Below are 17,355 nucleotides of genomic sequence, written 5' to 3'. Positions count from 1 at the left end.
CCTTAGTCCAAGTCAAGTTATTCAGTCGTTTTCCATATTCTTTGCAGAGAATGAGGTTCGTACTCTTCCTTCCATGCAATGGAATTGCCATGATATGGATGATTAATTCTATATATACACAAATTTTTATTGCAAATCATTTTGTGCACCGATCTACCTTGCAAGGTGGATCAGTTACAAATGTTCACAATTAACCTTTTAAAATTTTACAATTTGTATATTACAAGCACACAATATTAACATATATGTAATCGATTACCTTGTTTTGTATTTACAAGTTCATTTCAAATACTGGAGTCACACAATATTAATATATTAGAATTTGATTATCTTGTATTGTATTCACAAATTTCCTTCTACAATTGTTATTTGTTTTGACTTAGAAACATAATTTATATTCTAAAAAGCGAAAATGACACTTTTTCCCCCTGTATTATATGCTTATAGCACTTTTTCCCCCTGAGTTATTCATGTATTCACATTTGCCCCCTCAATTATTATAGAAGTTGCAGTTTTTCCCCCCTGATAATATTAAATGGACATTTCTACCCTTAAAACAAATATTTTATTTATTTCTCTTCTTCACCAAATTATTGCTTATACGTAGGGATGACCACGGTTCGGTTCGAACTGAACCAAACACTATAGCAATCAAATTAAAAAATTTCGGTTATGATTATAACATAACCCAATATTTGGGTTTCCGTTTATTAAAATCGTGAACTGGAAAAAAATGGATCCTGAACCGTAAACCGGAGGTTCAAATCGGAACAACTACTAGCAATAGCTTAAATTAGAATTATAATATTTGCAAATAGTGTATGTTTTTTTCCGCATTTATATTGACTCTCACATATAAGTACATATAATCGCGATTTGAGTTTTATTTTGAACCGTCGGTTCACGATTTTGGATCCAATTTGAACGGTTGGTTCAAATTTTCTTTTAAAATTTTATTTTTTTATTTTAAAAATATTCTAAATTTAACACTTAATGTATTTTATTTTTTCAAATCGTGGTTATAATTCGTTGGAGAAGAAAAATAAATGAAATATTTATTTTAAGGGTAAATATGTCCATTTAATATATCAGGGAGAAAAACTGCCACTTAAATAATTTAGGGGGAAAAAGTGCTATAAGTATATAACAAAGAGGGAAAAAGTGTCATTTTCCCTTCTAAAAATTTATAATTATATTCTAATATTAAAAATACATAATTTATAATCATTTAGAACCAATGTTTATATTGCAAGGTAAATCTTAATTTATATTGCATGTGAATCCTAATCTATGGTATAATAAATCGCTTTTTACTCGATACTAAGGTGATATGATTGATTCATGAAAAAGTGGGTCACAATCGTTATTCGTTTTATTTACTTTTTTTCTAGTAAAAGCAATAGATGTTATGGGAATTTTACTATTTAGCTACAAGTATACTTATGCTTTTTAAAAATAATAATAATAATTTTTGTGGGCCAGGGTAATTGGATTACTGTCCAAAGTCTAAAACATCTTCCTGTTGTTTGTCTTTTGAAGCATCCAATAGGTTTCGGACAAGTTATGGCAAATTATATCGTGCACCGTGGTGCATAATTGATCATGTACCACACATTAAAACAACGTCGTTTTTTTTATGAAAAGAAATGGTATCCGCTTCCCGTCGTTTCGCGCCCTTCTGCAAAAAGTAACTCTGTTATTCAGTTTCATTTTGTATACACTACAGTTTCAGTTCAACACAACTACAGTTTCATTTCGATATAACAACAGTTTCATTCGATATTTATAGACTCAAATATGTGAAAATGTTATTTAATTTTATTTTATATACACTATAATTTTATTAAAACACAACTACATGATCATTTTGATATAATTAGAGCTTCATTGTACAATATACACTCAAATATGTGAAATGTTATTCAGTTTCATTTTATATACACTGCAGTTTCATTTCATGACCACAATTACAGTATCATTTTGATATAACTGCAGTTTCATTTGATAATATAAAAATAATACGTGAGGCAGTGTCGGTTTAGATATACTGTAGTGTCAGTTGAAAATTAACATACAAAAAAATGCACGCTCCGTTAGAACTAACTGCGTCGTTTTGACCGCGGTGCACGTGCACCGTGGTCCATGATATAACGACCCGACAAGTTATATTATGGATCAAGATTCACCTTGTATTGTGTACCCTGATCCAAAATAACAATTGGTGAACTCTTGTCTATAGTATAATATAGTTGGTGAAACATTATGTGGTTCGTAATTTTTGAATCAAGGTCTACAATATAAGGTGGAGCTTTGTCCATGGTATAACAATTGGTGAATTCTTATGGTTCATATGTTTTCATAGTTTGACTTATTTGACCAAAAATAACATGTTTGAATGTTTAATTACACTATTAATGTTTGGTGTAAAGTTTAGAGATCTATTTGACCAATTTCCCTATATAATCTAGGGAAAATGGCACTTTTTCCCCCTAAGTTATATACTTATAGCACTTTTTCTCCCTCAATTATTTATGTAAGCACATTAGCCCCCTCAATTATTTTAAAAGTGGTGGTTTTTCCCCCTGATATATTAAATTGACATTTCTACCCTTAAAGTAAATATTTTATTTATTTTACTTCTCCAACAAATTATTGTGTATATGTAGCAATGACCACGGTTCGGTTCGAACTGAACCGGACACTATAGCAATCGAATTAAAAGTTTCCGGTTATGATTCAGATCTAGAATCCAATATTTAGATTTCAATTTATTAAATTTATAAACCAAAAAAACTGGATCATGAACCGTGAACCGGCGGTTTCGGATCCGGTTCATGATTTTGAACCGTCTTTATTTTAAATTTTATTTTATTTTTTATTTTAAATAGTCTAAATTCAACAATAAATGTATTTTATTTTTTCAGTTCGGAACATGAACCGGCCATTTCGATTTGCGATTTTAATAAACTCTAAATATCGCGTTTTGATTATAAATTGTAATTGGAATATTTTGGTTTGGTTGCTATAATATCTGTTTGGTTTGAACCAAATTATAGTAATAATTTGTTGGAGAAGAAAAATAAATGAAATATTTATTTTAAATATTTATTTTAAGGGTAAATATGTCCATTTAACATTTTAGGGGGGGAAAGAACCACTTAAATAATTCAGGGGGAAAAAGTGCTATAAGTATATAACTCAGGGGGAAAAAGTGTCATTTTCCCTATAATCTATGTATAATATACGTATTACAATATTTGCATTAGAATTACACTTTGTAAGTATCATAATTTCATTTATAAGTATTATAATATTTATTATTAGTAAAAATCATTTTATCCTAAATCGTATCACAATTTTACATATACATATTACAATATTTGTTACTCCGTATAACAGTTTATTTATTTAAAATCGGTATTAAATTTTTTGTAATAATTATTATACTTTCTATCATAAATAATAAGTATTCTAAATCCAACTCATCTCACAAATTAAGATCATGAAACAATTTCACACAAGATAAATCATTGCCCACGAATGGTTATGCAATTGATGCGGATGTCGAATATAATGGACATTAGAGTCAATGGTACGGTGATGGTATTACGGGGCAATTTATATTGTGGACCAAGGCTCACATAGTATTGTAGATTCGGTTGGAAATTCGTTGGTGAAAAATAAATAATAATTCAATAAAATAATATTATTATTTTTTCTGGAAAAAAGGAAGGAAAGATAGAGAATTTGACTAGTGTTTGGTGATGGCCGGGTTTTTAGCAAGAGTCAAGCGATCACTCTTTCCTTAAAACCTTATTTGCCACCTCCCAAAAGTGCTAAGAGCGTTGTGGCCTAGGCTTCCTAGGATAAAACTTGTTGTGATTCAATGTTTGAGCACCCAAACAAGGAATCCGGCGAACAAAGCAAGGTTATGAACACAGTATGGCTAAGAAAGAGTAGAAGCAGAGAGTTTTGAGGCAAAAAAAAAAAAAATGATAGTTTCTTGTTATGTGTAAATCTCTACTGCCCAACTCCTTCTTATATAGGGGTGGATGACTTAAATAGCTTTTAATTAGGCACTTAAGGGCACTCCTCCACCTTCCTGTAACAGCAACCATTAACAAGGGTTTCAATTCAAAAATTAAAAATTGAAATTAATTCAAAGAATTAATTCTGTAACAATAGAATTGAACACCCAACGGTCACAACAGGACAGGTTCGTGCAGGAAGTTTCAGCCACTAGGCCGAAACATAGTGAAGTTTCGGCCACAAGGCCGAAACATGGTGCCCATTTGGCCAAAACATACATGTTTCGGCCATGATGCTCACAAGGCCGAAACATGATGTTTCGGCCTTCGGCCATGTTCAGTTTTGATCCCAAACCGAAACAATCCAGTGGCATGTTGGAAAAATGATACCGAAGTTTGGCATAACTTAGCCCGCAAGGCCAGTCAATTTTCGAACGACATTCGATGCCCGCAGGTGCCGACGCACACGAGCTCGGGCTTTGATCAAGCCTCTTCGCTCTCGTTTCTGGTTGGAATTTGATTTGTACCACAAAATAGCCACTTAACATGACATTTTAAGCTATTTTTTCCAACAGATCCTGGATCAAAACGACTTAGCTTTGTTTTGATTTTAAGTTTTAACAGATTCTGTAATTTCCCGTTTTTCATGTTTCAACTAACACACATTTTAATTTTTCTAGGTACGGAATCAATACTCTTAAAGGTACAGAATTTCATAACACGAGGCACAAAAACTCACAACAGAAGACACATACACATGTTATATATTTACTTATTCTCAAATCTTTGTTATGTAGATAATTTATGTCCTATACAAGACATAAATTTCTAAAATAAGACACACAATATGTTGTGTGTTACACAATTACGAATCTATTTCAAGTACAGAATCCATACGCTTAAGGTACAGAATTGCATAACGAGAGAAACATAAACGCATAACACAAGACACATACACATGATTTATATTTACTTTAGTTCAGATACATAATCAATATTCTTAAGGTACATAATTACATAACATAAAACACAAAAACGCATAACACAAGATACAAAAACGCACAGCACAGGGCAGAAAAGCGCATGTTATATTTACTTTACTTGATCAGGTACAGAATCCATACACTTAAGTTACATAATTGCATAACATGAGATACAAAAACACATGCATAACACAAGATACATACACATGCTTTACAGTTAAAAAAATATATATATAACATGAACTGAACAACAAATGGTCACCGTCAAAATTAAAATTCAAAACGACATCGTATACAATGGACCCTGGTCCACTGTATAACGATTGGTATTACGGACCTTAAACCAAATGAGATTGTCAAGGGTAAAAATGTATGGTCAATAATAAGGGACTCTCTATTAGGACTCTATGTATATGAGTCTGTTTAGAACTTCTTATCCTTGTCACACTGTGACTCTCTACTTCTTATCATTGTCACACTGTGACTCTCTATTCTATATATTCACATCATCTGATCTCATTGTAATCAAGTTCAAAAAATATAATACAATCAGTTCTCATCTGGTATCAGTTAGCTAGGGTTTTGTGATTCATAAAATTAAGAAGATGCAGCGCTGCGATGGCAACCTTAATTACCGTGGAGGTCAGCAACGTGGCTTCGATGATCCGTGTCAAATCTGTAAAGGTTTCGGCCACACAGGAGTCAATTGTTTTTGGCGCTATGATGATCCGTGTCAAATTTGTAAACGTTTTGGTCACACGGGAGCCAATTGTTTTTGGCGCTATGATGATCCGTGTCAAATTTGTAAACGTTTTGGTCACACGGGAGCCAATTGTTTTTGGCGCTATGATGATCCGTGTCAAATTTGTAAACGTTTTGGTCACACGGGAGCCAATTGTTTTTGGCGCTATAATGATCCGTGTCAAATTTGCAAAAGTTTCGGTCACACGGGAGTCAACTGTTTTCGGCGATATTCAGGGGCTCCGGGTTCTCAGGCTAATTTGGTGTTTCAGAATGGTTTAGTTGCTAAAACCTCGTCAAATTCTCATACTTGGGTTCCGGACACTGGAGCCACAAATCATGCAACTCCGAACATCGCTGCCTTTTCTACATCGGAGAAGTACACTGGTAATGACACTTTACGTGTAGGTGACGGTATGGGTTTATCTATTAGTCATGTTGGCCATGCCTCTTTTAATACCCCTTCTAGATCATTTACATTGTCTGATATACTTCACGTTCCGTGTTTGTCTAATTCTTTATTATCTGTTCAGAAGTTTGCATCCGATAATAAAGTCTTTTTTGAGTTTCACCCCTCCTTTTTTGTTGTAAAAGATATCAATACCAAGGAAATACTTCTTCGGGGCAATAGTTCGGGGGGACTATACACACTTTCATTACCTAGTTCGTCTCCGTCAGCGTTTATTTCCGCTCGTGCCTCGGCTTCCACTTGGCACAATCATCTAGGTCATCCTCATAACCGTGTTCTTAGCCATATACTTCGTTCTTGTTTGGTTAGTGGGTCTCGTGATAATATTCGTTGTCATAATTCTTTATGCAATGCGTGTCAATTAGGCAAATCTGCCCGTTTTCCCCTCCCCCATGTTGCTTCCTCTAGTTCTCAAGTCCTAGATCTTATTTACACAGACATTTGGGGTCCTGCGCCCACTTTATCTACTTCTGGCTTCCGTTATTTTGTGATCTTTGTGGATGACTATTCCCGTTATACATGGTTCTTTCCTATGAAATTAAAGTCTGATCTTTATGTCATCTTTGATAAATTTCGTACTCTTGTTGAACGGTCCTTTAATTGCAAAATAAAGGCCATTCAGTCTGATTTAGGTGCTGAGTACAAAAAGTTGCATTCTTTGTTTGTTCAATTAGGAATTCAACATAGACAATCCTGTGCCTATACACATGAACAGAATGGTCGTGTTGAACGAAAACATCGTCACATTGTTGAAATTGGTCTGGCTCTTCTAGCTCATGCCTCTGTTCCTTTGAAATTTTGGGATTTTGCCTTTGAGACTGCTGTCTATTTAATTAACAGAATGCCATCTTCTGTATTAAATAACTCCAGTCCTCATCTCCTGTTACATAAATCCCCTCCTTCCTATCTTTTTCTTCGTGTCTTTGGGTGTTTATGCTACCCTCATCTTCGACCATATAATCGTCATAAGATGTCATACAGGTCTTCTCCATGTGTCTTCCTAGGTTATCCTGAGTCCTTTAGGGGGTACAGATGCATGGACTTACATACTAATAAGATTTACACATGCAGGCATGTCAGATTTGATGAAGAAGTTTTCCCCTTTGCTACTAAAACTTCTTTGCAGGATCTATCTACTTCGTTTTCTGGACCTTGGGTGGAATCTGTTCTCAGTCACAGCACACCTATTCCTGTCGTGTCCAATGATGAGCTGCCAGAACCGCCGCTACCTGCTTCATTCGAACCAGCCGTGGATCCTGGACAGGCTGCCTCGTCGGGTGATCCTGTGGAGCTTGTTGCTCGCCGGCGAGGCCGTCCACGTGGGCGGTCCATCAGGCCCAATGTCTATACTCACTCTATGGCCACTCGCAGCAACGCAGATGCTCCTCTTTTTGCTCTAGCAGCTCAAGTGCATCCCACGGAACGCACATGTTACTCTCAAGCTGTCAAATATCCTGAGTGGCGTGAAGCCATGGACCAAGAATTCAATGCTCTCCTGCATAACCACACATGGTCTCTAGTTCCACCCACTGCAGGTATGAATATTATTGGCTGTAAATGGGTGTTTCGTACGAAGAGAAAGGCTGATGGTGCTATTGAAAGGCATAAAGCCAGGCTGGTTGCGAAAGGTTTTAATCAGGTTCCAGGTCAGGACTTCTTCGACACTTTTAGTCCAGTGGTAAAGCCAACGACTGTAAGACTCCTTCTATCTCTAGCTTTATCATCTGCGTGGTCTATCAAACAGCTAGATGTTCATAATGCTTTTCTGAATGGTAATCTGGCTGAAACAGTTTATATGAAGTAACCCCCTGGTTATATTGATGCTAACTTCCCGAATCATGTTTGTTTGTTAAAAAGATCTCTGTATGGGTTAAAACAAGCTCCCAGAGCTTGGTTTAATCGACTACATACGTTCTTACTATCGGTTGGCTTTCAAGCATCCAAGACAGATGTCTCTCTGTTCTATTACTCTAAAGACTCTGCTTTGGTTTATCTATTGGTGTACGTGGATGACATTCTTGTAATAGGAAGTGATCAAGGTATTATGTCTCAGCTCTTGTCCAAACTGTCTGCTACATTCAAAATCAGAGATCTTGGTGAACCAAATTTTTTTCTGGGTATTGAAACAGTTAAGAGTGACAATGGGATTATTTTATCTCAACAACGGTATATGAATGATATTTTAAAACAGGCTGGAATGTCTGAATGCAAACCCCTTTCTACACCTATCTCTGTCTCGAAAACTGTCCCCTTCAATTCAGATCTATATGATGATCCCACACAGTACAGGAGTCTAGCTGGAGCACTGCAATATCTCACTGTCACACGACCTGACCTATCCTTTGCAGTTAATCAGTTATGCCAGCATATGCATGCCCCCACCATATCACACTGGGAGCAGCTCAAACGGGTACTCAGGTATGTTAAGGGAACAGTTGATCATGGTTTACGCATACGACGGTGCTCATCTAGAGACATTCATGCTTTCTCTGATTCTGATTGGGCTGGTTGTCCTGACGATCGAAAATCCACGAGTGGTTTTGCTGTTTTCTTGGGGAGTAATCTTATATCGTGGGTTTGCAAGAAACAGAGAACTGTTGCCAGGTCATCCACTGAGGCTGAATACAAAGCTCTTGCAGATGTTTGTGCTGAGGTTCTATGGATTATGTCATTATTGCGTGAGATACAGATTCCGGGTATTTCCATTCCAAAATTATGGTGTGATAATCTAGGAGCTACATATATGAGTGCCAATCCAATCTTTCATGCGCGCACCAAGCATGTGGAGATTGATTATCATTTTGTTCGTGATCGAGTAGCTTCGGGCGATATCCAAGTCAACTTCATCTCCACAAAGGATCAACTTGCTGATATCTTCACCAAAGCTCTGCCTGGACCTAGATTTTCTTCCTTAAGGGACAAGCTACAGGTTACTAGTATACACTGTGCTTGAGGGGGAGTATTAGGACTCTATGTATATGAGTCTGTTTAGAACTTCTTATCCTTGTCACACTGTGACTCTCTACTTCTTATCATTGTCACACTGTGACTCTCTATTCTATATATTCACATCATCTGATCTCATTGTAATCAAGTTCAGAAAATATAATACAATCAGTTCTCATCCTCTCATTATTGATATCAGAAAACAAATATAATTCAACGGGAGCGGTTTATTATCTTTTTTATTTTAGTTAGTTAGGTACGAACAATCTAGATTAATTTATCTTTCTTGTACTCCAACAAGAATAAGGGGGTGTGGCCTAAACCGGTCAACTAACCAAAATTATTCCAAACTTTAAAACTAGTCGTTATCGTGTTGGAAAGAGTCGATTTAGTGGTTGCAGGAGAAGCTATATATCAACACCTTAACTTGACATCACTCCGTATACGCCATTACCAATTCAAATGCATCACATCATCACCCCATAATATATATAATGATTCCCATTCCAGGGGAAGGGATCTGCGGAGATAAGTCATCCAGAAGCACTTTCGGTTAGGAAAAAGAACACTTATCATATTCTGCATGGGAATATAAATATATAATGGTTGTATAGTATGTAGGTCATCGTCTCCAACAAGCCATGTGCACTGATTGGTGAGTTCGTGGATGAAAAATTTTCCATGTTATAATATATTTTTATATATTGTTATGTGTATTAAGTGGTCAAATTATTAGGGTATGTTTGGTTCAAACATTGAAATCAAAATGTATTTCACTTCTTAGCAGTAAATGTATAGTGTTTTTAGAGACGATTTAGCTACCATTTAAATACAATATCTAGACTTTTTGTTGTGGTGATGATTAATGAAATCATCTCCAATAATTCAATAAAGAGTAATTTATTTTAAAAAAAAAATCCAAAGCTTTAAAGAGTAAGAAAAGAAATAAAATATTACTTCGGAAGCTACTTTGGAATTCTGGTACTCTGGAAGCTTTTGAATGGGGCAAAGGGGGGAGGGGGGGGGGGGAATTATAATATTAATAAAACAAATTTTGTTTTTGGATGGAATAAAGGGGGGCCAATTTTTTTTTTTAATATTAATAAAACAATTTGTGGGGGGGGGGGAGGGAAATGGGGTAGGGGGCAAATTCATAGTGTTCTTAGAGACGATTTAACTACAATATATAGACTTTTTGTTATGGTGATGACGGATAAATTCATCTCCAATAATTCAATAAAGAATAATTTATTAAAAAAATCCAAAACTTTAAAGAAATAAAAAATTACCTTGGAAGCTACTTTGGAACTCTGGTACTCTGGAAGCTTTTGAATGGGGCAGAGGGGGAGGGGGGGCGAAAAACATTATAATATTAATAAAATAAATTTTGTTTTTGGATGGAATAGAGGGGCCAAAAAAAAATTTAATATTAATAAAATAATTTTTTTGGGGGGATGGGGGTGCAAGGCCCCTGCAACCACAAGGTGGCTCTGTCTCTGGGTAGGATGGAATTGTAATTCCATTCCTACCAAACTTTATGGAATTACAATTCCATAGTTTGGTTGGACGGCACTGCAATTTTCTCTAATAATGAAAGTGTAATTCCATGACAAATGACTATGTTACCCTTATTTTTATTATTATATTCTCTTATTTTCATTATTATATTAAGGAATAAGGGTCAAATAGGCTATCGAACTACACACAAAGATGCAATTAAGTCATTGAACTCAAAAAACATGCAATTGGGTCCGTAAACTAACCAATTCAATGCAATTAATCCAATTTACAGGCTAGCGACCACCCATCTCTCTCTCCTTTCCTCTCTCGATCAGCGAGCAGCAGGGCGAGAAAGAGCAGCGAATCTGACGGTTGGCGAAGCTTGACGACAATAGCAGGAAGGTCGGTGAGCTCCGCAGCGGATTCGACATTCCGACTTCCTCTGTTTCCGGCGTGACTGGCAGAGCGGCGGATTCGGTGGCTTATCCGGCGAGTGCAGAACAAAGCCTCCTGCAGTGGCGGTGGCTGAGCAGACTTCTTCCTCTATCTGGCGTGAGCTTGGACGCCGTGACCGGAGCTCCGGCAGTGGTGGATGGGTCTTCCTTCGACGACGGCAGTGGCATGAGCTTGGAGTTTCTTCGTCTCGGCCAGTTTCTTCGACTCCGGAAGACAGGATTTTTTTTTTTAATAATTAGTTTTAAATTATTACGGAGTATTTTTAAAAAATATTTTAAATTTCGGGTGACCTGTTAGAAACATAAAAAACCTGCAAATTGAACTAATTGCATGAAATTGGTTAGTTTAGGGACCTAATTACATGTTTTTTTGAGTTCAATGGCCTAATTGTATTTTTGTGTCTAGTTCGATGGTTTATTTGACCCTTATTCCTTATGTATTAATATTATACAATGACATTTTAGTCTTTATTCACTTATTCTCTTTCAATTCCCATCATTATATTCATGTCTACCAAACAATGTAATTTACATTTCATGGACAATGATTTTTTTCATTTTTTCTTCCTTATTTTTTGTTACATTCTTTAAAAGTAGATGAATAAAAGGGTAATTGGTTTTGTAGTTACTAAAGATATTCGTAAAATAACAAAAGTAAGCAAACAAACATAGTAATATAGCAAACAAACAAACAACCCAACATGGTAGCTCAAGTAGCAAATGAGCTCTCTTTGTGGGGAAGAATTCCAGGAGAACTTAAGTTCAATTTTCACAAGTGACAATTCCTCGAGCGAACGGGGATTCGTCAAGTGGACCTGGACCGTTAAACGGACAAAGAAAGACCTAGACCAGTGTACACCAAAAAAAAAAAAAGTAATAATATTCTTTATTATGCTTTACAAGAGCAAGGAACTAGATGCTGACTTGCGTTTAATCTCGGGCAAATTATTGTGTGAATTATGAATATCAGGTACATTATTTTTGTACTGAAAGTACATTATATTAAAAATGTACTTTCAAAAAATGTACCTTACGTACATAATTAATGTACCTTTAGTATATTGAAAATGTACATTTTATTTATGGTCCACACAAATTGTGTGGACCATAGTTCCATAATGATTGTAATCTTGCGCCACCCATTTAGCTCAAATTTGTTAGCTAGGGCTTAGCACAACTAGGAATTGTATGGTGGTTTCAATCGGAAACAATTATCTTGGATTCATGAATTATGGTTTATTTTACATTATGAACTCTAGTTTAAAAAAATTATGTGCTTATAGCTAAACTTATTATGTATCTACAATTAACAGTTTATATGTCTGTATTACCATTTGATATTTATTTACAGGCAATAAACAATGAATTGCAAGTATTTATAGAATACATTAACAGCAGACACATAAACTGTGAAGTTATTTTAGACCGTGAAATAATTTGCCAACCAAAAATTATAGAAAATAAATATTAAATTAGTCCTCGAAATGTCATTGTTAGTGGCATCGAGAGAGTTACATTGGACACTTGTTGAGGATACAATTTTACAATAGATGATGGTTTTTTTTTTTTTTTTTTTTTTTTTTTTTTTTTGAAGGTAGAGATGATGGTTTTTAATTAACTCTTTTGAGGCAACTTTAATTTTGTGATTAAATTAAGGTTTTGGCTTAAATATTGTACCATTGGTATTTTTGTTGAGAAGACGATGAAAGCTATTTAGAGTTAGAGTTGTCCGCTATTATGATGTCGCAAAAGACCCTTTCCAAACAAGCGATTGAGTAACTTAAAAAAGAATTATTCGATGCTTAATACGGTTCAAAGGGAAGTCATGCAATCAAAAAAGAGCTACTTGATACTAAAAAGAACCTAGAGTATCAATCGACGTTTAAATGCTACTGACTCTTATTACAATGTAGTATCTATTCATAACTACTTTCTCAACTTACTGAAACACAAAGATCAATAACGTCTCTACTGAGGCTTAAACTCACAACCTCATATATGGGAGTCCAACCCGGGTGCCATCTGTGCACAAGATGATTCGCAAGTTAATTATCAAATTTAGTCAATTTAAGATTAAAAATGATATAATTAAGACATTAAGACATCAAAACTAAAATTAACCCAAAAATAAATATATATATAAAAAAAACATATACAAGTATTTCAGCCACGTTTTAAATATGAAAACATCATTGTAAAGAATGAGATATATGATTCAAATTACAACATTGAAAACGATTCAAATGTGTGAGACTAGGGTGAAAAGGAGAGCAGTGGGCTCTAATGCTCTATTGTGTCTCTACTCTCCTAGATAAAAGATGTAAATCAATTTAAATTGTTCTGATTCGCTCAAAATTTCAAATTGAGAAAGTCAATATCAAACTAATTAACTATTCAATCAACATGGCAAAAAAAATTGTCCCTAAATGATCATTTTACCTTCCTTTAAAAAAAAAAAAAAAAAAAAAAAAAAAAAAAAAAAAAAAAAAAAACATAGGTGAAATGATCATTTTACTTATTTGGATGAGTTGGGTCAGAGAGTATATAGTTCATCACTTCAACTGCAAAACTTTTAACTAGATGGTAAAGGTTTGGGTGGTGTAATTAGAGTAATCTAACTATATATACTATTTTTTTTTTTTTGAAATAATAATGGTGTATTATTAAATGAGCATAGAAATAGAATCAGGAGGGACAGAGTCCCAGTACAAAGCTTGGTCCTGATCAAAAGCTAACGAAGTTAAAGTATGAGCAGCTAAAGTTAAAGTTCTAGTGATGTAATTTAAAGAACAATAATCAAAAGACGATATAAGTGTCCTGCACTGGTCAGCAATCATTTCAATGTAGGATAAAGTAGTCCTTGAGCTTGAGTGTATGATGTTCCGTAGCTTCATGCAATCAGTAAGTAGATCCACTTCAAGTGTATTGTGCTCCTTAAGCCATGAGAGAGCCTCCTTACAAGCTAATGCTTCTGCCATGAGAGGCGAAAAAGCACCAAGCAACTTGCCACTTTTTGCCGCCACAAAAGAACCATCGTGGCCTAGTAAAACCATCCCATACGTCGCATCTCCCGTGATTTGCCTGTAGCCAGCATCTACCCAACATTTCATCCTGGGGTGTGTGGGGGGCGTCGACACAGCCGAGGGAGCCGAGGGTGGCGATCTAACTATACTATTTAAATATCACTATATTTTCAAAAAAATGAAGACTAAGATCTAGTATATTTGGAGAGAGTGGTGAGATGTTTTTTAGGCGATCGTCTATCATTTTAATTATAATTTTTTTTTTATACCACACTGCTCCAATCTTAGCACTTTCTCAAAAGCTAAGAATCATATATATACCCTACACGATGGACGAGATCAATCAAAAGGGTAGGTCAAGACCTTCATATACAAAAATCATATTTAACTCTTCTAGTCACTCCTTTGGGAGTTTCAGAGCTATCCTTATAGTCTGCTGATTAGTGGTTCTTATATTTTACATTACGATTAACTCAAAATGAACTTATTGTTAAGGATATCTGTGGCTGACATATTTTTGTATATAATTAAATCTAGTTGCATTCCTTTTATGTAGCATTGTTAGACTGGTTGTTACAACAACCTGCTAACTACTCATTATCTTCTCTCCCTTGTATGCTATTTAAAGCTTATTGTTTTACATCAATAATATCAGTTGAGTTCATAATCTATTATGGTATCAAGAGCCTAATTTCTCCTACGAAGTTTTTTTTTTTTTCCTTCCTCTTCCAAATGGCTTCCGCTACTACAATCACAATAATCCAATTAAATGCCCCAACACACTTCCCAATTAAACTCACAACCGTGAATTTTCCGGTGTGGCGGCGTCAAATTCATGCCACACTTGTTGGGTTTAATCTCTTTGGCTATGTTGATGGTACAACCAATGAACCAACTAAATTCACTGATCCTGCTCAAACTTCTGTCAACCCGGCTCATTTAGCTTGGTATCGTCAAGACCAAGTTATTGTCAGTGCTCTACTTGGGAGCTGTACTGACACCATACAGCCCCTTATCTCCTCAGCTACGACAGCCCATGATGCGTGGCAACGTCTCGTTGCTAGTTACGCCAGTGCCTCACAAGGACGTATCATATCCCTCAAGGCCAAACTCACAAGGAATCCACGAGGGTCTCGGTCCATCACCACTTATCTCAATGACATGCGAGCCATAGCTGATGATTTAGCGTTGGCTCAGTGTCCCGTATCTGACGAAGACCTACTCGTCTATGTATTGACTCAGCTAGGCGAGGATTACAGTTCCATCACATCGGCCATCCGCGTTCGTGAGAAGCCTCTTTCTTTTGGCGAGTTGGCGGCTGTGCTGACTGACCATGAACGCCAATTGAAAGATGCAGATGCTTTGCGTCAGTCCTTTTTTACTACTGCTAATGTTACTCAACGCACCTCGTCACCCCCGCGGCGCAACCACCAGTCCAACACCAACCGGAGGGCCCGCAACAATAACAATCATTATGGCTCTAATCGGCAACAAGGGGAACACAATCGCTCAGGTATCGTCTGTAAGTTTTGTTATCTTACGGGTCATGAAACAAGGGTGTGTCGCAAGCTAGCCCGATTTTTGAAGGAGCATGATGTTCCTCCTGTGCAATCCTATGTATCTCCTACAGCCAATTCGATGACTGGGGCTTCTCCTCCCTGGATGTTTGATAGTGGGGCGTCGCACCATGTGACACCAAGCCTCGCTCCTCTGCAGACTTTCACCGAGTATAGTGGATCGAATGAAATACGCCTGGGTGACGGTAATTCTTTACAAATATCCCATATTGGTCAGTCTGTCATTCACACTCCTTCTAATGTTCATCGAACAAATGCATATGAAAAAATTATCTCAACGCATAGCTTTGTTCACAAAATTTGTAAACTCCCTAAGTTTAATTTGAGAGAAACTACATCCAATTACGTCTCACACTATAAGTCAATGATGTTGAGACAATTGTAATTATATGATCGCAACTTATAAAGGCTGGTGGGTCAAAAAAGTAAAGTCGTCATGATTTTAAATTGCTCTTTGAGGATGACAAAGACACAACCAAAGTTTGGAACATCTGAATCTGAGATTATTAATTCATTGTTGAAAGCAACCCAGATTTAATATGTTTGAAATTTAAATTTGTGGGTCATCACTGCTTTTTTTTTTTTTTTAATTGATAGAAAAAAGTAAAATCGCCAGGTCCCAAATGTTTGTACACTAGTGCATACAATAAAGTCAAATTCATAACTCACTTTTTTAATTTTTGGTAGTATTCAAACCCTACACTTTGCAGTTGTCTGCAAAGTAAAATATATGAATTTATTTTGAAGATCAACACTCCTAAATTAATCATTGTTTTAGAAGCTAATTTACCAAACATCTTTTTACAATCAGCTAATGTTATCAATTAGTCAAACCTACTAACTCAATCAACTAACAACTATTTACCAAACACCCTCATTATGTATTTTTTTTAATCTCAAACCTTTTTTATAGGTATCTTGAGTGACTTACTTAGATCAAAGAAAAATCACCTCACTTATTATTGCTAGCCACACAATCTATGGAGGCTTTTGTCTCAATAACCTTGACCAAATAAATAATTTCATAATTTTCCAACAACATACATATATACACACTCTTATAGAGAATTTTTTTTTAAAAAAAAAATTATTTTGGTATCATCATATATAAAACGAAAATAGAGGCCCTTTTAAGAAAAAATAAAAATTAAAAACCTATTTTCGTCATTTTTTTTCAATTACTAGATAAGATAAAAATACTTTCAATCTTTTCATATATTTTAGAATGGAGGCATCAGAATAAGAGGTATCGAACAATTTTGATGTGTGTGTTGAGGTGTCCTATCCATGATTTTATGTGGTCGGAAGATTCATAGTCATCCAAGCATGGACTACTTTAATTAGAACATTTGATTAGACTAAACAACATTAAAATCACCAATTAAAGATTTTAAGTGAGATTCGTTGTTGAATAGGTTATCCCTAAGAGGCCCAGAGGTCCTTTCATGTATTCTGGTTAGGTTTAAAGAAATTTTAATTATTCAATTCTATATAAAATAATATAAATTATATTAATATTTATTTGTTTTAAAATGCTTACTTTTACGTGACAATTTTATACCCTAATTATTATGCAGAACACTTGTCATTTTATTAAAGAATTTTTTTAAAAATATCATAGGAAAATTTTTTT

At 35.3% G+C, this 17,355-nt stretch overlaps 1 protein-coding gene across 1 annotated transcript; it reads left to right on the top strand.

The window, feature by feature from the left end:
• The first annotated feature begins 14,877 nt into the window (after positions 1-14,877).
• On the top strand, positions 14,878-16,107 carry LOC109165647. Its single transcript, XM_019314500.1, has one exon. It carries the CDS (start codon positions 14,878-14,880, stop codon positions 16,105-16,107), a length of 1,230 nt encoding a protein of 409 aa, XP_019170045.1.
• Positions 16,108-17,355: the final 1,248 nt, after the last annotated feature.

The sequence above is a fragment of the Ipomoea nil genome, unplaced genomic scaffold, assembly GCF_001879475.1.
Source record: "Ipomoea nil cultivar Tokyo-kokei standard unplaced genomic scaffold, Asagao_1.1 scaffold0317, whole genome shotgun sequence".
Lineage (NCBI taxonomy): Eukaryota > Viridiplantae > Streptophyta > Magnoliopsida > Solanales > Convolvulaceae > Ipomoea > Ipomoea nil.
This window is presented reverse-complemented; position numbering and strand designations above follow the sequence as displayed.